The sequence below is a fragment of the Bison bison genome, unplaced genomic scaffold, assembly GCF_000754665.1.
Source record: "Bison bison bison isolate TAMUID 2011002044 unplaced genomic scaffold, Bison_UMD1.0 scf7180017864284, whole genome shotgun sequence".
In the NCBI taxonomy this organism is placed as follows: Eukaryota; Metazoa; Chordata; class Mammalia; order Artiodactyla; family Bovidae; genus Bison; species Bison bison.
The window spans coordinates 630,648-652,676 of record NW_011494856.1 but is presented as its reverse complement, the minus strand read 5'-3'; the positions used below and the strand labels follow the sequence as shown (position 1 = coordinate 652,676).

The following is a 22,029-nucleotide window of genomic DNA, read 5'->3' as shown; positions in this document are numbered from 1 at the left end:
ATCCAGGCAGGCAGGCTGGCCCCAATAGGATGCTGAAGTGCTTTTTTAAGCTTAGGTCCCAAGCCAGGTCTCCATGCCAAGATGGTGCCTCCAATTCCTCTAATGGCTGGCCCACTACCCCTTCACGAAGGAACTCACAGGCTCCAGGAGTAAGTCAGCTTCCAGGCCTCCAAGCTGGTATCCATGCTTTATCCTCCCCAACACGCTCAAGCACCCTATGGTGTTCAGCAAGTGAAAGAACTTAGCCAGTCATCACAGCCTGTTTAATACCTAGCCTGAGCTGGCTAGACCCATAGCTTATCTCCCTAACTGCCACTGGGCTGGTCACTCCCCATGACCAGGGAGGGGCTCAGCAGAATCACGTTATTGGTAAACTAAAGGGTCTGTATAGAAAAACCATATTCTTTTAGTTAACCCTCACTCTGAACCTCTCAGGAATGAAATGCTGCTTCACATATTTGTGATGGGTCCTTTGTAGATTAAGAAAGGGGTAGTTTACTTTGGTAAGATGAGTCTGGCTTGAGAATGGAACCTAGGTGCTCAGCATAGCACGGTGGTGTAAAACTTAGTTCTGCACAGCAGAGGCAGACTCTAGCTGGAATCTGCACTTCCCCATCATGAACTGTTGGAATCCTGGGAATGCCACTTAGCCTCTCTTGCCTCAGTCTCATTTACAAAATGCAGTAAACACCAACTAATTCACAAGGTTGCTGTTAATAATAAATGAGATAATGCAGGCTTTAAACGGGAGCTGGTTTATGATAAGGGCTCAATAAACAGTGGTCTTTTCTACTAGTAGCTCTTTTCCTAAGCCCTCTTTTCTATTCAGGAGAAGCAGTAAGTGAAACCTAAACTACCTTAACTACTATAGAAAGTAATAATGAAAAAGAAAAAAGGAAAGGAAAAGAATATGAATAAACTAATGGCTGCTATTCCAGATTACTTATGCCAAGGACATCTGATACTGGAAAACAGATCAGATATCCTAAAGAAATCAGAGCATGCAGTCTTTCCACAGAAGTGGCATCTTAGCTAGGTTATCCACTACTTTTTTATAATCTGAGCTTCACAGTAGTCTCTCTACCAAGTAGAAAGTGTTAAAGGAGAGCAACTCTGATACCACATGCTTCTTTGTAAACCTGACCTTTCATTTTTCAGCTTCAACCCATCTCCATCATAAAGACTTCAATGACTCTCAGCAGATTTGAGTGCTTGTCTCTAGCGCCCCACTGAATCTATTACACCCTTCCATTATAAAAAGTATCTAGTATTGCAGCGGGCCATTTGCATGTCTTTTCTCTACATTACAAATTGGTAAAGATCCTGTCTTACTCATCTTTGAATTCCCAGTGCGTAATACATGGAAGATTCCCATAATTACAAATTAAAGGATGGATTTCACCTTCTGTTTCACTAGTTAAGGATGCTAAAAAACAGCTGGGGAAGCATTAGTAGAAACTCACTCACAAACTAAGGTCAGCCAGACCATACCCCTGCCTCTCCCCCTCCTTATTTGAGCTCGAAGGGAAAACTGTTGCTGCTTCCCAGAGTTACTTTCTTAAACACACAAGGAAAAGGACAGAACCAGTCCACATAGAATTTCCAGACAGCAGATTATATTATTTCTTACTAAATGAAACAAGGAACAGAAGTTTCTGGGATGAATGCTAGTGCTTCATATAAAGTTGACTTCTAGGCATGACACTCTGGAAGTATAATTATGATACTAGAAGCACTTAGGTTTTTAAAACAATAAGGAAGATAAGCAAAAATCAAAAATAACCTAACTTCAAAACTTAAGTTATTTTCTCCTTTGCCAAAACGTTTGCTCTTTATCTCAATGAACCCTGGTATATGTAACTGATATCAGCTCCCCCCGACCCCGCCCCGGTTCAAAGGATCATATTATACATGATTAACAAAGCATGTATAATAACCTAAACACATTATTTACTTTTACCAAGGCACTTTCAAATACATCTCACTGAACTACAGGCAACCATAATCACAGAAACTTAAAGCTGAAAGGGGCTTGGAAGTCATTTCCACAATTACCCCACTTCACCAACCAAGCGGTATCCAAACACTCCTAGTTTTTAGTGACTGAAAGATATGGGTCTAAAACGGTTCTTTAAAAATCTCTCCCTGCTCTGACTACTTGTCAGTTTCTCAGTCTCCTCTCCCCATCTTAATGTTCCCAATCAGGTAAACCCAAACCTCCAAGTCATCCCACCACCAAACAACAAGCTTTGCTTCTCAAGTCCACTTCTACTCCTTTTCTCTGGGCCTCATCCCCAATCCCCACCCAGCCAAGGCCTCTAAGAAGCTGATCCCTCAGAGATCCCACTGGTTCCATCCCTGACAATCAAACCCCTTTCTCCTATTCCTCCCTGCTGTCCATATGCTGTCATGGGCAAGACCACTGGCACCCCTAGCCATGAATGTACCTTTGGCCTCGGAATTTTTTCCCTTTCCTTTCTCACCTTCTCTCTCTGCTTCTCAGCGCTGTCCCTTCATTCCCTTCAAACTCAATGTCTCCTTCCTCCTAGTGATTTCCTTCAAGGACCACTGGTCACTGAATACACCCGTTGTTAAATGCCTGTTATGTAGGTAAAAGAGACATACACCCTCAACAGCTCACTCTCAAAAAACTCGTAAGTCTAACAGGAAAGAGGGAAAGGGTGAAAGAGAGAGAATCGCTGATTCTTTAAGACTCGACTCCTCGGAGAAGCCTTCCCTACCCCAAACTGAACTGGTCCCCTCTTCTCAGTGCCACCGTCTTACCTCCGATGAAAAGACTTCTTGTGCGTCTCCCACCACCATACCTTGGGTTCTTCTATGGGAAGGTCCCTAGCACCTACCCCTGAGCTTCGCTCAAAGGTGATACTGAAACTTTTAAGTGAGTGAATGGATAAATTTCGCTATACAATCGTTCATTCACCCATTCGTTCTATCATTCGTTGACCAAAACTCTATCGAGCCCACATTACGTACAAAGTTCTAGAACTTAAAGCGCTCTAACATAAAAAATAACTCAAACCTGTAATACTGGTAGATAAACACTCTTTCCTGGTCCGCGTCCCCCGCCCCGACTCCAAACCCAGACAGTCCTTTCCTTTCCCTCAGTGAAAACCCAGCTTTCCCTCACAGAAGTCTACGCCCCTCTAACTCAAACCACCTGGCAGCCCATCAGTCCTCCCCAGGACCCTTAGCTAATAATCCTAAATCTTAACACCCCCACCCCTCTGGCTTCTCTCTCTGTCCCCCACCTCCACCCTTGAGGTTGCTGCAAATCTTCTACCCCATGACTGCCTCCGAGTCCCCGAGTCCCGGGTACCTCAGATTTCCCTCTCCGCGCACCAGCTCCCCAGTTGGCTCCTTCCCTCTAAGGATCTCGTCTCTCCTAGGACCCCTACTCCCGATACCTCCCCTCCCTTCCGTTCAGTTTCAGGTTGAGTCTTTCTTCTCCTCAACTCTCAACTCTTCTCACCTCATCCAGCTCCCGTTCCCCGGCAGCACCAGCTCCAACCTCCACCTCCACCACTGCCGCCATCTTCACGGCTCTCCCCCTCCCCGCAGGCCCCGCACGAGCCAGCTGCTTCCGCCGCTCAACTGCTTTTAGCCAATCGGCTGTACAAGCTTCGGCAGAGGGGGCGGGGCACCAAGACAGGCGGAGACCCGAAGGCAACTAAGAGACCGTCTGCCTGCTACCCACTTAAAGGTTAAGGAGGGGTGGGTTCCGTGTACTTGTAAGCTTCGGCGGCGGAGGAGGGATCTTGGGAAATGAGAAATTAGCCTTGTATTATTTTCATACAAATATGTCACCAATTTTCCCCTGTGTAGAACCAAAGAGAAGGGCACCTAAGCTGTCTACTTTGCGACGCTCCCTCAATGAGCAACTCGAGGGAAGCGTGGAGACTACGGACTACATTTCCCAGAATGCATAGAAACTGACCCGGAAGTTTAAAGTCCGCTCTCTCAGGGAGATTTGCAATGCGTGAAATATACATAAACCACCCGAATGTATTTTTCTGTCTATAGCACGTGTCTTCTAACCTTGGTGGGAGTCATTTTCCGGAAACAGCGGCTTCTTGAGGCCCCAGAACCTGTTCCTGGGCTTCGGGAGGCGGAAGAGTGGTGCTTCGGGTCAGAAGGCGGAGGTTAGAGAGCCAAATTGGCGGGAGAATTTTTTTTTTTTTTTGGTCCAAGATCTAAGGCAGCGGTGGCACTTCGAGGTCCATTATCCCGGGTGAGGGTCATTCGGGTTTTCGATGGGGAGGAGAATGGACAAAAGGGAGGAAGGGTGGCCATAAAGGAAGTGGACAGAATAGCGCATTCCGAGAAGCGGTGAAAGTAGCGGCTTAGACTCAGGAATCTGAGAGCTGAAGAGTCTTGCGGGACTTAAACCGCCCCCAAACTGCTTCTTAGGCTCTCACGCCTCCGGATCCACTTCACACATCTTCGTATTCTTTACTGTGCCCACACACTGCGTCCGCATCTTCTACCCTTACTCCCGTCCTGCACATCTTACTCACTATGCTGCACCCCAGCTTACAGTTTTCCTATCTCATTTCCAGCACCCTGTTTTTTTTGTACATTGTACATCTGAACCCTACACCTCGCAACCCTGTGGTCCCTGCTTACACTTCACCCTGCCCCCCGGAGGTCCCGGCTGAATCCACAGCATAGATAGGGCTAGGATGTCTTGTGGGCTCATTTTATTAGATTGACCGTCAACTTCATTTGGGACCATCTACATTTATTTAAAATGGGAATTATATTTATTATGTGAAACTGGGTACAAAGAATATTATAAACACCGTATACTCACCACCCCCAATTGACGATTGACATCATAATCTATTTGCATACTCATTTTTTAAGAAAGATAATATGAAACAGAAATGGAATTTATCTGTGTCCTTTAGTATCAGATTCATTACCCTTTCATTCTCCCTAGAAGCAAGTCCTATAATTAGCTGTGTATTCTCCCAGTCTGTTGGAAAAAAAAAAAAAAACAGTGTGTATTCAGTGGGCAGTACAAGTACTGTTTCATTTCATTTTGTAAAGAAACGAAATGCTATTTTTCTATATATAGTTATTTTTTTATAACTTATTCTTTCACTCTATTTTGGGAGGAGGCAGTCTATCCATGTTTGCATATATTTACATCTAATTTATTCCTTTTAACTGTTACATAGTATTCCATATGATACAGAACATTTCATTCATCCATTCCTCAACTAGTGGACATTAGAGTTTTATGCTTTTTACTATTAGAAACATTACATGTATCTTTTTATGCACAGGAGCTAGAGCTGCACTGTTTAAGTAAACCAGGACACGTGGCTATTCTTGAAATGTAGCTAGTCAGAATTAAGATGTGCTGGAAGTGTTTATGAGAGAGCCCATTTCCCCATATTATTGCTACTCCTTCATATTGTAGACTTTTCTATTTTTTCCAGTCTTAGAGGAACAGGTATTTGCACTTTCCTTATTATCAGTGAGGCTGAGCACTTTTTTATATGGGGTATTGGTCATTCAGATTTTATCTTATGTGAACTGTGTGCTTATATTGTCTCCCCAGTTTTATATTGGACTGCTTGCCCTTTTCTTGCTGATTTGTAGTATTTAAAATTTAAAAACAATAGCATTTTGTGGCCCATTATTGGTTGATGAGTTTGTTGTGTTTGCCAGAAACTTCTGCGCAATTCTGATTGAATTATATTGACCTAAGAAGTACTCTTTTCAATGGCTATTTATTTATGCCTACTGTGTCCCAGCATCTCTCTGAAGTGTGGGAGATGATGAGCATGACAAATATCCATATCCTCAAAGAGCTCACTGCTCAGTGTGGGTACACACAGGATAAATAAGCTGGTGCCAAAAAACAAGAACAACAGCATATGCAAGGGCAGTGAAGTCAGAAAGCACTTAATCCTGTGAGAACAAGCAATTTGATAGATAGTGATCTTCATAAAAAATACTGTATATGTCTTATTCACCACTGTGTAACCTAGTCCAATGTCTGGTACCTGCTAGACACCCCCCTCCTCAAAATATTAGCTAAATAAAATATCTAAGATTGACAGCTTCAGGGTCCCCAAGCCTGGAGTGTAGTGTTGAGACTGGTTCAGTCAGATGTGTATGTTAGTTATGAGAGATGGTGGAGTTTTTCCATCTAATCACAGGTGTATACTGGGAGTTTCTCCAAAACAGAGACCCTATCTATGTTATTTATTTTTCTGTCTCCAGTATCTAGCAGAGAGTAAGAAAAATTGTTGAATGTTCAGTGAGTTCCTAGAATGAGAGTAATCAGCTTTAGTTAATCTAAAGGCCTGGGATGTGACTCGGGACTCACCCTGACCTCTTCTTTCTTTGAAGCCTTGGTACCATCTTGAATGTAACCTGTGATCTTTAGAATGGTATTCATTAGACTTTGGTTACTGCTGTCACAGCAGCTACCTCACTCAGAGCATTCCATGACGGCTGACCATTTGGAGCCTAATTTTTATGGTCATTCATTCAGCGGACACTGGTTAATCTGAAACTATGTTTCTCCCTCTTAATGAGGATACAGAAATAAATCAAACATGAAGCCTGTCTTCCAAGAGCTTACAGTTGGTCAAGGGACAAAAGACATATGCAGATCATTGTAATATAGAATTGAGAGGAGGGAGCTATCACTTTGAGTGCTGAGCAGAGTGGAGGTGACATTTGGCCATCAAATATGCATTAGATTTGTCAGCTAAAGAAGGAAAGAGCATTCCAAGCAGAGACAATGGCATGAACAAAGTCTCAGAGGTGGGAAAAGGTTTTTTGGTGGGAAGGACACAAGACCATTATGACATGAATATATCGAGGTCATGGACTCATTTCAGGGACCAAGTGAGTGAAGAAACGTGAGTGAAAGGGCAGGTAAATATTTGAAGAGAGATCCCATCTAAAGACATTCCGACAACTTTAAAACAACTCTCTCTGCCCAAGGAATTGTTGAAGCTAGGTGATGCACTAGAGTTCATTATACTAATATATGTGTGTGTATGTGTGTTCGCATATATTTAAAATTTTCCATAAAAAGTTTAGCAAAAGACAAAATACAAATTCCCACGTGAACTTTTAAGATTAAATAAATAAAGTAATTACGGTAAAACATCCTCTGCTGAAAGGAATAGTAGGAGATAAACCAGGAAATGGACAGATCTATGTTGTAGATGCTTTGAGGGGTCAAACTGAATTAAAATTTATTTAGTCCTACCATATAGCAAGGGATTTTCGTATGTCAGCAAGCCCTTGAAGATCTCTAGTAGAGAAGTAACTTAATCTAAGAGGATTCGTTTTATGGGAAGGAAAAAAAACAAGAATCTTGTATCCCTTATTTAGTTGAATGTTTGTTGCACCTCTTTACTATGTGCTAGGTAGAATCTAGGGTTGTAAAGATGGATAATTTAAGGCATAGTTCATGCCTTGAGGGTTCACCTTCATATAAATCCAGCATCTACATGTTTATATATATATATATATATAAAATATATATATAGTATAATAATTCTATTTATAATATATATATGTTTGTACTTGCTGCTCTATTGCATTCCAGTTGTTTTACTTTTGTTGGAATTTCATCAGCGACTCTAGATATGCTCCCACCACCCCACCAACCCCATCATGGTCATCAGAAATAGTGACTGATGTACTGATGTAAATAACTCCTGTTACCAGAAAAACATTCAAGGCTTGTTTACTTTCCTTTTGTTCTCTTCTTCAGTAGTAACATGATGATTCCTTCTCTTCTGGAAGCGGATGGGACCAAAATATAGGCACCAAAGTGGTGACAGAAGAAATCTCAGGAGAAAGCATTTTGCCTTGTGCTTGGGACAGCTGCTGGGCCCACCATGGCTCCAGTGAGAATTAGCCACGTGGTGTCATTCTCCTCTCAGGTATGTTAATTAGCAGGCTTGGTTTTTTCTTGGTGACTGAAAAGAGTGAAAGAAAAAAAGGAGACAGCTCCACTTTCAGAAAACTCCCAATTCAAAAGAAGAGCCATTGTCCCTTCTTTAGGAGTTCAGAGTCAAAGGCAGGAAATGCAGCTCTTGCCTTCAGGTTGCTCTCAGAGCAATGCAGGATACCTGAAAGCGGGTCTCAAAGGTAAAGAAGGAAGCAACCTCAGGATTCCACCCTTCTCTGGAGGCAGCTGGCAACGCTATAGGCCCAGAGTCCCTACCAGGGTCCCCAGAAGGGCAATTTAGGCACACTGTCGTTGAGATCAGGCTAGGGCACTCAAGGTCATCCCTGACCTGTAAGGATAACACCGCTGCCATCAAAGGGGATCTCAGCATCCCTCCTGTGAATCCACTTCCAGGAAATCGCAGTTATCCCAGTTAGTGCTAGATGCTGGGCCCTGTCCTCCGCTGTCATCTCTCTATCCATTTCCTGCTCCTCTCCACACTTCCCTTTCTGTTACTCTAGTCCTTCTCAAGGGGTGCCATTGGTGTTTTGTGTAGAAGTCTTCGTTTTTATAGCGATATCCTATGCCTTGTAAGATGTTTAGTATCCATGGCCTCCAGACCCTAGTGACAACAATGCTTCCTAGTCACTATGACAGTCAAAAATATCCCCACGTTTCAGAAAGCCCCTTAGAGAATCTTTAAGAACTACTGTGTCAACTCCAAAGTGAAATAAAATAAAAATTACCGTTACCTTTCTTACCTACATGGTCAGCCTAAATGGTTTTCTTCATGGACTCAGCCTTATGAAATGCTAGAGGACATTAGCTCTCTTCTAATATTGTGAATTTCAAGCTGTACTCCTAGAAACCCCCTTCTGGAAGTTGAAGGGAAGCGCCAGAAGTATGTCTCCGGGCTCCTCAACCAGTGCTTTAACCATAGCTCTACTTTTATTTTTGAAAAATTTTTAAATTATTTGATAATGATAAGTAATATTGATAATTAGTATCAAAATATTTTTGAAAATATTTATTATTGAAAAAATAAATAATCTTTAGTGTAAAATTTCAGTTAAAAGGAAGGGTTTTATTGCTAAAACAAAAAAATAAGATTGAAAACCATGAATCTAGTCTCCCCCTCCTTAACTTAGAAAGAAATTTAGACCCAGGGAGAAAAAGTAGTTTGCTCAAGGCCTTTCCACCAAAAAACACCTGACTTGGGTCAGAACTGAGAATTTTTATCTCAGTTTTAATATTGTTGTCTTTGAACAAATTACTTTATCTCTAACCATCAGTTGTAAACTTAGAGTAAAAATCTTTGTGTTTTTTATCTCATAGGATTACTTTGAAGATACATGTCTGTGAAAGCACCTTATAAATGATATGAAACAGTCATCCCTCCATATGGATGGGTTCCACATCCCCAGATTCAGCCAACCACAGGTCAAAAATATGCAGGGGAAAAAATATTCCAGAAAGTTCCAGAAAGCAAAACATGAATTTGCCACATATTGGCAACTATTTACATAGTGTTCATATTGTATTTATAACTATTTACATAGCATTTACATTGTATTAGGTATTATAAGTAATCTAGAGATGAGTAAAGTACACGGAAAGATACACATACATATCCATTTTATATAAGAGACTTGAGCATCCACCGATTTTTATATACAGGGGAGTTCTGGAACCAATCCCCTGTGGATGCCTAGGAAAGACTGTAGTATTATGTGGTGGTTAAGAATTCTGAATTCAGACACCTAGAAGTTCCAACTTTGGTTGGTTATTTGGTCGTGTGGACTTGGGTAAGTTTCTGAACTTAAGCATCTGTTTGTTCATCTTTTAACTAAGAAGCAATGATAGTAACCACCTAAAGTTGTTATGAGGAGGATTAAATTAAGTAATGGAAACCAAAGAAGAGATAAGCCATATCTGTAAATCCGTTGGTACATGAGAGATGGACTCCTGTCTAAAGTCTTTTCCATTAGGATCCTGGAAAGGTTTAAGAGTATAGAGATCCCTCATTCATGGACATCCTTTTTTCCCTTGATGAGGTTCCTCATTTTCTCCTCCTCTCTCTGACTTAGGATCCCAAATATCCAGTGGAGAATTTGCTGAACCCAGACAGTCAGAGGGGACCTTGGCTCAGCTGTCCTCAGGACAAGAGCGGGCAGCTGAAAGTGGAGCTGCAGCTGGAGAGGGCAGTGCCCATTGGCTACATTGATGTGGGTGAGTGAGTTCTCCAAGGCCTGGGAACCTCCGTGGGGAGCACAGGAATACCATTCCCTCCCAGGGCTGCAGCAGTGTGTTTGAATGCAGTCTCGCTGAACAGCCTTCCTGGCACAAGCCCTACCTGGCGTGAAGGGGATATGTGGCCCTTGCCCCTGGGGAAGGCATTTGATATTGCTGAACCCTGTGAATGCCATTCCCTTAGTTACACAGCGTACCTGCCTTGCTTTGATCTGAGTGGTCTCGGTGAAGCCTTAGGACATTAACAAACTTAAGTGCCAACAGATAGAACTTGTATATGCCTCTAAATATTAGTGGTATATAGCGGTGGTCCAGTGGTGAAGGCTGTACTTCCACTGCAAGGAGCTTTGATCCCTGGTCGGGGAACTAAGATCCTATAAGCCACACAGCACGGCCAGGAAAAAGGTAAAATTTAATTTAAAATTTTAAAAAATGTGTATATATATATATATAGGGGGACTTCCCTGACGGTCCAGTGGTTTAGACTCTGTGCTTTGGACTTCCACTGCAGGAGGTGTGGGTTTGATCCCTGGTAGGGGAACTAAAATCCCACGTGCTGTGCAGTGCCGTCAGAAGATTAAAAACGGAAAACTGAAAATGCAATTAAAAATAAATATCAGTGGCAGGAGGATGCTTGGGGATAAAGTGTGCAGGTTCATGCAGGAAGGCTCCACAGGAGTTTTGGGTTGAGGAGGCTGGCCTTAGAATTCTCTAGAAATAGAGAATTGACAAAGACTGTCTGTCTCAGCTCTGTCAGGACAGAGAGATGTCAGGCTCCCTAGCAAGGATTTCAGAGAGAGACAGAGTTTAGCACTGCCCACCAGAGCCAGAGGACAGGGAAACTGTGAGTCTCTTGGGTCAGGCAAAGTTTCTGGCTGGGAGGAACACAGTGAGCCTTCATTTAGCGGCTGAGGTCCCATCCCACTTCAGTTACTGGCTCACTGTGTTGCTCGACCTCTCTGGGCCTCCCCTGAGCTCTAGAATGGAGGAATGTCCTCTGCCCACCGATCCCCTTGTGGGTAGTCAGGGGAGCCCGTCATCCCACCTTCACTTTCTCGCAACCTTCTGTCCCCAGGTAACTGTGGTTGTGCTTTCCTGCAAATTGACGTGGGTCGTTCCTCCTGGTCCCTGGACAGACCTTTCGTCACCCTGCTCCCTGCAACCATGCTGATGTCCCTGGCTGATTCAAAGCAGGGAAAAAACCGCTCAGGGGTCCGCATGTTTAAAGATGGTAAGGAGAGGGAGTTCCCTGGTGGTCTGGTGGTTAAGACTCTGTGCTCCCAACGCAGGAAACCTAGGTTTGATTCCCTAGTCAGGGAACTAGATCCATGTTGTAACTAAAAGATTCCGTGAGCCAAATAAATATTAAAAAAAAAAAAGATGGTGAGGAGGGCAAAAGCAGAAATGAGAGACTGAGAGAGACGCTGGACTCTAGAGGGCTGTGCCAGCTGGAAGGTGTGTATTGTGGAGGGAGCCTAAGCAGGAGCTCACTTACAGCTGTCGGGGGGATAGGGTAATGAGTGAACCACTGCCTGGTGTGTTTGTGTGTGAGTTCTCTGTGATGACAATACCTGAGAGAGGTACTGATACCTCTATCGTACCTGATACCTGATAGAGATACTTACGAGCTATGATTTATATTTACACATAACATGTGATTCAGTGAAGCCAGATATAGAACCCACACCTGTGATTAGAGTGTTTGTATAAATGTGTATAGGGCTTCCCCGGTGGCTCAGTGGTAAAGAATCCGCCTGCCAAGCAGGAGATGTGGGTTGGATCCCTGGGTTGGAAGATTCCCCTGGAGGAGGAAATGGCAACCCACTCTAGTATTCTTCTTGCCTTGGAAACCCCATGGACAGAGGAGCCTGGCAGGCTGTAGTCCATGGGGTCACCAAAGAGTTGGACACGACTTAGTGACTAAATGACAACAGCAAATACACGTGTGTGAGTGTAGGAAAAATATTCCTGTAAGTGCAGGAAGGCTGTGTGATGGTTGTGGTTTCCCGAGTCCTCTTCGCTGCACATCTCTGTGTTCACTGGGCACTGCACAAGAAATGCGTGTCTGATTCCTCGCCTCCAGGGACGTGCAGTCTAGGAAGGACTCATTCGTCTGTGTCTGAATTGGAGGCATTTGTAATGTTGTGAAGGAGAAGTGACCTGGGATACGAGGTGGGATACGAGATGAGGTATACTTAGATCTGGGAATGGAAGATGAGAAGGGTCGGGAGTACTGGCCTGTGAGCCAGTGAGCAAGCATGTAGAGCAGGTAGTGCCTTGAGGGAGATTGAGGTCTCATGGTCCAGGAAGGGTGGATGTAGCTCAGCTGATCCACTGGGCAAGTGGTCACCCCAGACTCCAACCCTCCGGATACCCCCTGTTAAAACGAGACAGCAGTAAGGTCTGTGGAGAGGTATGGACCGAGGATATAGTCATGCTGGGAACAGCGTGGCACCAGGACAGAGGAGCGACGGTGGGAAGGCAAGGCGCTGGGTCTGAGAGGGCCCTGAATGGCCTGCGTGGTGCTGCCTGATCCTGAGTGCCCGAGCCTGGGAGAGGAAAGGCCTCCATTCTCCCTTAGGGTGGAATTCACTCTGTAGTCCCAGTCCTTTCTTTCCTCTCCGCAGTACTGACCTTCTCTCCCTTTCTCCCAACCACTCATCCATTTCATTTCTCCCTCATTTCCTTCTTGTTTTCTCCTTGAGCTGACTTCCTGGCCCCAGCCTCAAGTGAGTCATGGGATCGACTTCGCCTGAGCTGCTCCCAACCCTTCACACGTCATCAGCCCTTTGGCCTGGCCTTCTTGCGGGTGTGTTCCTCTCTGGACTCCTTAGACGACCCTGTGGAGGGTCCCTCGGTCCCTGTGAGCTCAGGGCTGAGCCAGGTATGTACCATGGGGGACTTAGCAGGTCCCAGCCTTTTCTGTTTCTAGTTAGGAAGCTGGTGCTTGATTTAGGGATGGATACAAACACACACACACATTCAAATATGAATATAAGTTCTTCCGTGATGGTCCAGTGGTTAAGAATCTGCCTTCCAGTGCAGAGCATGCAGGTTTGATCCCTCATGGAGAACTAAGACCCCACATGCTACAGAGCAGCTAACCTTGTGCACTGCAGTGAAGACCCAGCACAACCAACAAGAAAAGAAATTAATTAATTAAAAAAAAAACAGGGCATCCCACTGGCTCACTGGTAAAGAATCCACCTGCCAGTGCAAGAGACACAGGTCTGATCCCTGGTCTGGGAAGATTTCCACATGCCACAGGGCAACTAAGCCCATGCACAACAACTGCTGAGCCTCTAGAGCCTGGAAGCTGCAACGACCTACTGAGTCTACATATCATGACTACTGAAGCCCACACACCCTAGAGCCCATGCTCCGCAGCAAGGGAAGCCACTGCAACGAGAAGCCCACACACTGCAACTCAAGAGTAGCCCCTGCTCTCTGCAGCTAGAGAAAAACCCTCATAGCAATGAAGGCCCAGCACAGCCAAATAAATAATAAATAAGTAATTATTTAAGAAACCAAATACTAACATAAATAGGCTTGTGGCCCTTTCTCACAAATAGGCATGAACACCTTTCCTTCAGTCTCACACACACAGGAGCCAAGCGAGTGAGCCTTCGGTACAGTGTGCACAAAGCTGTGGACCATTTGTTCTATTGTTATTCAGTCGCTGAGTCATGTCTGACTCCTTGCGACCCCAGGGACCACAACACACCAGGCTTCCCTGTCCTTCACTATCTCCTGGAGCTTGCTCACACTCATGTCCATTCCGTTGGTGATGCCATCCGACCATCTTATTCTCTGTCGTTCCCTTCTCCCTCCTGCCCTCAATCTTTCCCAGCATCAGGATCTTTTCCAGTGAGTCGGCTCTTACCATCAGGTGGCCAAAGTATTGGAGCTTCAGCATCAGTCCTCCAATGAATATTCAGTGTCGATCTCCTTTAGAATGGACTTGTTGGATCTCCTTGCAGTCCAAGGGATTCTCAAGAGTCTTCTCCAACACTGCAATTCAAAAGCATCAATTCTTTGGTGCTCAGCCTTCTTAATGGTCCAACTCTCACATCCATACATGACTACTGGGAAAAGTTTTCTAGTTATTTTTTTCTTCTATGGCTGATCTGACTCCTCCTGGTTTCTTACCACTTATGTCTCCATTTATCTTTCCAAGTTAATACCCTCCACCATAATTCACTCACAAATATGAAGATGTAATCACACAAGGCTAGAGCCAGAGAGTTCTAGAGATTAAAAAAATACTTAGAGATCATCAAGCCACAACCCCATCATTTTATATCTCAGATAGGGAAATGTATATATTTTAATTCACAGAGCAGAGTAGGGACCGGAAGGAAGCCAGGTCTCCTGCCATTACATCACAGTGCTTCCTGTGCACACAGTACATTTTTTAGAAGCTTCATTTGGTAAAGCCAAAAGAATTTTGATTCCCAGGAGTGAAACTCACAGGTGTTGCTCCTGTTGAGGTTACTGGAAAAAAAAAAAAAACAAGAGACCACACTTTGGGAAGAGAAGATGGAGTTGGAGCGGATAGAGTGGGAGAGGGGCTTTTGTCACACAGCCTTGGGAGAGGCCCAGAATGCAAGGTAAAGCCTGAGATTTACTCTTACCCTGTGGGAAGGGCTGAAAATGCAAAAAGATCAATGGAAGCAGTTCTCTGTGCTCTGCCAGGTGCCAGGATTGTCCCTGTGGGTTCCGGAACTCTGTGGCCTGGCTGTTCAATAAAGTAGGAGCTCTGGGAGATTAGGGACCTGTTTGTCTTGTTCCACCAGGCATTCCTGGCAGCTAGGATGGTGCCTAGAGCAAAATAGACTTTATAGTATAAATGTTGATTATATAAATAACCTTTCAGAGGGGAGTGGTAGGTAGGGTCACCATAAAATTTATCATCCAATCTGAGATACTTCAAGAGCCAAAAAGAACGCTATTAGTAATTATACTTAAGACAACAGACATAAAGCAGGGTGTCCCGGGAAAACTAGGACATCTGGTGTCCTTAATGATAGGCTAAATGAATGCTTCCTAGAGTCTTTTCCATTCTGGTCAGATATCTAAATTACTCTGCACCTTTAGGGCCATGGTGGGATCAAGCAGGAGGCAGTCAGCAACTCGGAGTCATGTCAGACATTGAACAGCAAGAGCAGAATGACGCACATTCCAGGCCCTTTCTGATACCCCAGGGAGAGGAGTCCGGAAATATTTCCATAAGAGAGGGCTCATGCTGCTGCTGCTAAGTCGCTTCAGTCGTGTCCAACTCTGCTCAACCCCATAGACAGCAGCCCACCAGGCTCCCCCATCCCTGGGATTCTCCAGGCAAGAACACTGGAGTGGGTTGCCATTTCCTTCTCCAAAGAATGAAAGTGAAAAGTAAAAGTGAAGTTGCTCAGTCGTGTCCGACTCTTCGCGACCCCATGGACTGCAACCTACCAGGCTCCTCCGTCCATTGGATTTTCCAGGCGAGAGTACTGGAGTGGGGTGCCATTGCCTTCTCCGAAGAGAGGGCTCATACATGGAAACAAATGGATGGCACTCCGTTTTATAATTTAAGATGTCTCAAATGCCATAGACTTTTTTCTAATATGTCATTCTAATGGTATATTATTGTGAAAGCACTATATAAAGGCTTATTACTCTGTGAGGTAAGGTCTTGCATGATCTTTGATTTTCCAGTTAGGAAACAGAAGCACAGAGAAATGTAGTAGGTGTTCCAGGTCACTGCCAAACAAGTCCTGGACTGGATTGGAACCCAGGCCACTAGACTCCACTTAGCCTGTGCTTCGAAGCTCAGTTTGTGATAACATGCATGCGTGCTTAGTCACTGCAGTCCTGTCCAACTCTTTGCAACTCTATAGACTATAGCCTGCCAGGCTCCTCTGTCCATGGGATTCTTCAGGCAAGAATACTGGAGGGGGTTGCTGTGCCCTCCTCCAGGGGATCTTCCCGACCCAGGGATCGAACCCACGTCTCTTTATGTCTCCTGCATTGGCCCGGTGGGTGCTTTACCACTAGTGCCACCTGAAAAGCCTTCAATTCCTGATACTTAGTCTCATTTATATAGTTAAAATTAGAAACCCATCTCTACATACCCATCTAGTAACCCTTTCTATTAGTATTCATTCTGAAATGTATGAGACAAGATAAAAAAGAAAAGAAAAAAAACCTGGAATATTTTAAAAATAATGTTAAGTCCAAGATGAGATTGTAATGGTATATTAGAAAATTGTGAATGTGAATAAAAATGCTACTTCTCAAACTTGTAGAATGAGGTCAAAGTCATACTTTACAAGAAAGACATATATATGTATAACTCCCTACAAGAAAGAAAGACATTTTACCTTTAAAAGAATTTGTGAGGGAATTCCCCACAAATGGTTAGAACGTGGAGCTTTCACTGCCAAGGGTCCATTTCAGTCCCTGGTTGGAGAACTAAGATTCCACATGCTATGCAGTGAGGCCAAAAATAATAATAAATAAAAGAATCTATGATAGAAGAAGGAGAGCTTAAAATTAAAGGAATTTTTTTTTCATTTAAGGGAAAAAAGGAAATTTGGAAAAAGATAAAAAGGAAAAAGCCACAGATGAATTGACACAGATAAATTGAATTTTGATAAATTAAGAATCTGTAGCATACCACATGAATAAAATCAATGTAGAAATTACCCATACTTGATTATTGCTTATAGACATTTCTGAATTTAGAAGCCAAAAGGTTTATACGATGCCTGTTGATAGTTCCAGTGTCTGATGCTAGAAAGAGACATGGGATATCTATATGCACATCTTTTCATAGATAGCTAGAAGTGGTGGCTAAAACTGGTAGGTTTTTAGTTGCAAGTGAGCAAAATTGTTCACAAAATAAATCCTACTGGAATTTAAACATTTAAAAGAGAAAAATGACTGAAATATCCCCAAATAGTTCAAAATAGAACTATTTTTAAATATAAAGAAATACCTATGTATGTATAATTTGTTTCTCTCACATGGGTATATAAAGATGAGTGATTTTTGTACCTACATGAATCAATTTTATATGTGTTCGATTTATGTATGTACAAATTTTAAAAAATATGTGTTGTTGTTCAGTCACTAAGTTGTGGTCTTAGTGACTCTTTGCGACCCCATGAACTGTAGCATGCCAGGCTTCGCTGTCCTTTATCAGCTCCTGGAGTTTGCTCAAACTCATGTCCACTGAGTTGTATATTTATGTATATGCATGTGTGAGTGCTCAGTTGCTTCAGTCATGTTGTGCTCTTTGAGGTCCTGTGGACTGTAGCCCTCCAGGCTCCTCTGTCCGTGGAGTACGTATATGCTGTACTGTGCTTAGTCGCTCAGTCATATCCAGCTCTTTGCGACTCCATGGACTGTAGCCCACCAGGCTCCTCTGTCCATGGCAATTCTCCACGCAAGAATACTAGAGTGGGTTGCCTGTCCTCCTCCAGGGGATCTTTCCAACCCAGGGATGGAACCTAGGTCTCCCGCATTGCAGGCAGATTCTTTACCAGCTGAGCTACCAGGGAAGCCCATGTATGTATACACATATATACAAATTAGCATATAATATGAGTCCCATAGACCTGGTTTTCCCAATAGCTTGTGTTCTTTTATCTTGGAGTCTTTCAGAATCATAACAAAATCCTTAATACTAGGGATCTAACTATACAAAATCACCAAATCTCACATCTTAGAGCTGGGAAAAGTGTGTACATAGACAAGCCAAAGTGCCGTGTACAAGTTATAGCAAATACACTCCCTCACGGAAACCCTGAGTTTGGTAGTGTCCCTGGCATTATGTGACAGTGCCCCCTGGTGGTGAATATATGTACTTCATATTTCTCCATTTTCTTCTCAGGGCTCTTCTGATGCTCAGGAGTCTGGTCCCAGCCCCTGGCTGGCTAATCCTTCCATCCGGAGGACATTCTTCCCGGATCCCCAAACGTACGTAACTGCCAGAGTGAGGTCTCTTGGCCACTTCTCAGTTCTTTCTCCTGGAGGAGACTACCAGGTCACTCACAGACACACAGGACCTGTCTGGGTTCTCTCAGTTACTTCCACACTCTAGGCCTCACCCAATATATATACCAAACCTGGCTTTCTTGGTTAGATGCTGCTGACCTGGGTGAGCAAAATGCAATCTCTGTTCTGAATGAAACCAAGTGCCCCCTGTTTCCCCATAGGACCACCAAGGAAATCTCAGAGCTCAGGAGTTTCCTAAAGCAACTGCAGCCGGGGACTCTGGGGCGTTCAGCCTGCATGGTGCTTTCAGCTGCCCACAGGGTACCTCCAGCCCGTGTGGCAAACCCTAAAACCAACCATGCAGAACCAGGTCCCGCTCATCAGGACAGCACAGGTGAGGCCCCGTGACCTACCTTCAGCTCCTTACTTCCCAGCACCCTCCTTCCTCCCTAAATGCATCGTTGCTACACAAGGATGGCTCACAAACAGGACGTCAAATGGGAGAAAAGATGATGGTCAATGTCCTGTTCCCAGAAGAAAAATCAAATAGTGTATATAATTGAAAGAGCTCTGGCCCAGGAACTGAAAGTCCTTATCACTTTGGGCTTCAAATCTTTTCCCTTCAAAGTGAAGGAATTAAACCAAATAGTATTTAGGCCTCTTGCAGTTTTAATGTTCTGTGAGTAAGCAAGAGAGGACAATTAAGTCGAGGTGGCGGTATATGGAGCGTATTAGAGACACAAAGTAGGGGAGTAATGTGGTTTCATCACAGAGACAGAAAGGATTAAACATTTTGGAGTTCCTACTTTGCATCAGATACTTCTAGGCACTTTTACTAGCTAATGTTCACCACAAGCTCATTTTACAAAATAATCTGAGGCTACATATTTTAAGTCACACAGCTAATAAGTGGCAGGGCCAGTGGACCCCAGAGTTCTTGTCCTTCTCACTATTCTGAACAGCCAGAGAGCAGAAACAAGTAGCATTCTCACTGTAAACCCTTGATTCCACTCATTGCTTCATTGGGAAAATTTTTTTTTAAGGAATGGTTTGTCATTTCAAAGAACTGAATGAATTAGTGAAATCATGAGTATATTATTTCATTGCAGAAATAGGCTACTTTTTTTTTTGATAGGTAAGAAGTGGATTTATTTAGAGAGAAACACACTCCACAGACAGAATGTGGGCCATCGCAGAGAGTAAGTCCAGCAGCAGAAATAGGGTACACTGGTTATCGATTGTATAATGCTGCTGCTGCTGCTGCTAAGTCGCTTCAGTCATGTTTGACTCTGTGCAACCCCATAGACTGCAGCCCACCAGGCTTCCCTATTCCTGGGATTCTCCAGGCAAGAACACTGCAGTGGCTTCCCATTTCCTTCTCCAATGCATGAAAGTGAAAAGTGAAAGTGAATACTCCAAAATACAGTGGCTGAATACAATATTTACTGTCTCACTGTTTCTCACGGTTAGGAATCCAGGTATGACTTAACTGAGTCTCAGGCTCTGGTCTGTCACAGGCTGCTGTTGTTTCAAGGCTCAGCTGGAAAGGCTCTGCTCCCTCACCCCTCCACATAGTTGTGGTAGGATTCAGCTCCTCGAGAGTTGTTCGATTGAGGCTCCCCTCAGTTCTGCCATGAGAGCCTCTCCATAGAGCATTTCACACTGTGGCAGCTTGCTCCATTAGAGTGAGCCACCTAGAGGGCAGGAGACACAGTGCTAGCAAGAAAGGAGTGTCTGGTAACCTCATCACAGAAGTGCCATCCCATCACTTTTGCCATATTTTTTTTTTTTTAAAGAAACATCTGCACTAGACGCTTTTTGTTCTTTGGCTTCACTGAGTCTTCGTTGCAGCACGTGGGATCTTTGATCCCCCCGCAAACTGGAGCAGGCTTTTTAGTTGCAGCCTGTGAACTCCCAGTTGCAGCATGTGGGATCTAGTTCGCTGACCAGGGATCAAACCCAGGCCCCCTGCACTGGGAGTGTGGAGTCTTAGCCACTGGACCACCAGGGAATTCCTGCTGCTGCTGCTGCTGCTAAGTCGCTTCAGTGGTGTCCGACTCTGTGCGACCTCAGAGACGGCAGCCCACCAGGCTCCCCCATCCCTGGGATTCTCCAGGCAAGAACACTGGAGTGGGTTGCCATTGCCTTCTCCAATGCATGAAAGTGAAAAGTGAAAGTGAAGTCGCTCAGTCGTGTCCAACTCCTAGTGACCCCATGGACTGCAGCCCACCAGGCTCCTCCGTCCATGGGATTTTCCAGGCAAGAGTACTGGAGTGGGTTGCCATTGCCTTCTCCACAGTAATTCCTAACCATATTCTATTCATTAGAAGCAAATTCCTAAGTCCTTCCCACACTTAAGGGGAGGCATGTATATCAGGAAGCAGGAACCAGTGGGAGTCATTCTAGAAGCTGCCTACCACATAAGGAAGGATGTATGTTATCAATTTAAAATAGAATGGTGAAGGAACTCATCTTTGGGGGGCACCCTGCAGACTGGGTGTTAGAGCTATGAAAACACTTAAAATATAGTAAATGCTGGACTTCCCTGGTGGTCCACTGGTTAAGAATCCACCTGTCAATGCAGGGACACCAGTTTGATCCCTGGTCAGGGAAGATTCCACGTGCAGCAAGGCAACTAAGCCCATGCATCACAACTACTGAGCCTGCATGCCTGGAGTTGTGCTCTGCGACAAGAGAAGCGACGGCTAGGAGAAGCCCTCGCATCACAGTGACAAGTAGACCTCACTCACCACAACTAGGAAAGGAGCACACGAGGCAACAAAGACCCAGCACAGCCGAAAATAAAAATAAATAAAAACTTTAAAATATTATATATAGTAAATGCTGTATGTGGTGCTCCGTAAGTTCTGAATAACTAAACAAATCGTTGTTGCTAGCTTTTGTTACTGTTCATTTGACAGATGTTAGTTGCACATCTCTGTGTGCAAGGCTCTGGGCTAGGTGCCAGGAACACCACAATAAATAAAATAGCAGTGCTTCTACCCTGATGGAGAGATACGCATCCATGTCACACAAGGAAATCTAAAACTTAAAAGTGTGATAAGCACTTCAAAGGCAAAGCATAATAGGATGACCAGATTTAGACGAGAGAATCCTGCCTCACAGCAATTAGCATTTCATCTAAGACTTGAAAAGTAAGAAGGAATTGACCAGGGAAGGGGGATAGAATATTCTCAAAATAAGGAATTTTGTATGTGAAGGGCCTTTTATTAATGAGATAGATTTAATGAGTGTTTCTAATACAGAGCCCAGAACAGAGGAGCAGAACACAGAGAAGGACATGGGCAGGGCGAAGAGGAGGAAAGTGGGAGCCCGCAGGTAAGTAGGTCAACCTGAAAGCCCAAAATCACCTCCCCAAACCTACTGTCCTTCTGCACCTGTCCACCCCCCACTCATGTTTCAGTTATGCTAGAGAGCACCCTGGTGTCTGGTCTTGCTCTCATGGTCTGGACTTGCAAGGTAGCAAGAGAAAAGATGTCCTTGTCTGCATGGTGTCAGGCGTGGAGCTAGACAAGGAGGTGGCCCTGGAAGCGAACCAGAAATGAAAACAAGTGCACTATATCTCATGGGCTTTAAGATTTAAGTTGTTTTCTGCTTCAAAGGACACCGTCAAGAAAATTAAAAGACAGCCCTCAGAAAAAGGGGGGAAATATTTGCTTATCGTGTATTCAGTAAGGGGTTTTTATCTAGAAATATAAAGGAACCCTTCAGTTCAGTTAAGTTCAGTGGTTCAGTTGTGTCTGACTCTGTGACCCCATGGACTGCCAGGCTTCCCTGTCCATCACCAACTCCCGGAGCTTGCTCAACCTTGTATCCATTGAGTCGGTGATGCC

At 44.2% G+C, this 22,029-nt stretch overlaps 2 protein-coding genes across 3 annotated transcripts in view; one reads left to right on the top strand and one right to left on the bottom strand.

The window, feature by feature from the left end:
* Positions 1-3,576, bottom strand: part of RNF121 (ring finger protein 121) — an 88,156-nt gene extending 84,580 nt beyond the window's left edge. The window contains exon 1 of one of the 2 annotated variants that reach the window (XM_010849469.1): positions 3,491-3,576. In XM_010849469.1, coding sequence (XP_010847771.1) covers positions 3,491-3,553 — 63 coding nt within the window. In that variant the 5' untranslated portion in view covers positions 3,554-3,576. The remainder of the gene's footprint in view (positions 1-3,490) is intronic. The other variant, XM_010849470.1, reaches the window with a different exon arrangement.
* Positions 3,577-3,968: 392 nt separating this feature from the next.
* Positions 3,969-22,029, top strand: part of LOC104995558 (short transient receptor potential channel 2-like) — a 39,509-nt gene continuing 21,448 nt past the window's right edge. The window contains exons 1-8 of the mRNA XM_010849468.1: positions 3,969-4,249; positions 7,769-7,940; positions 10,036-10,177; positions 11,274-11,429; positions 12,904-13,082; positions 18,072-18,157; positions 18,397-18,569; positions 21,442-21,514. Coding sequence (XP_010847770.1) covers positions 7,896-7,940; positions 10,036-10,177; positions 11,274-11,429; positions 12,904-13,082; positions 18,072-18,157; positions 18,397-18,569; positions 21,442-21,514 — 854 coding nt within the window. The 5' untranslated portion in view covers positions 3,969-4,249; positions 7,769-7,895. The remainder of the gene's footprint in view (positions 4,250-7,768; positions 7,941-10,035; positions 10,178-11,273; positions 11,430-12,903; positions 13,083-18,071; positions 18,158-18,396; positions 18,570-21,441; positions 21,515-22,029) is intronic.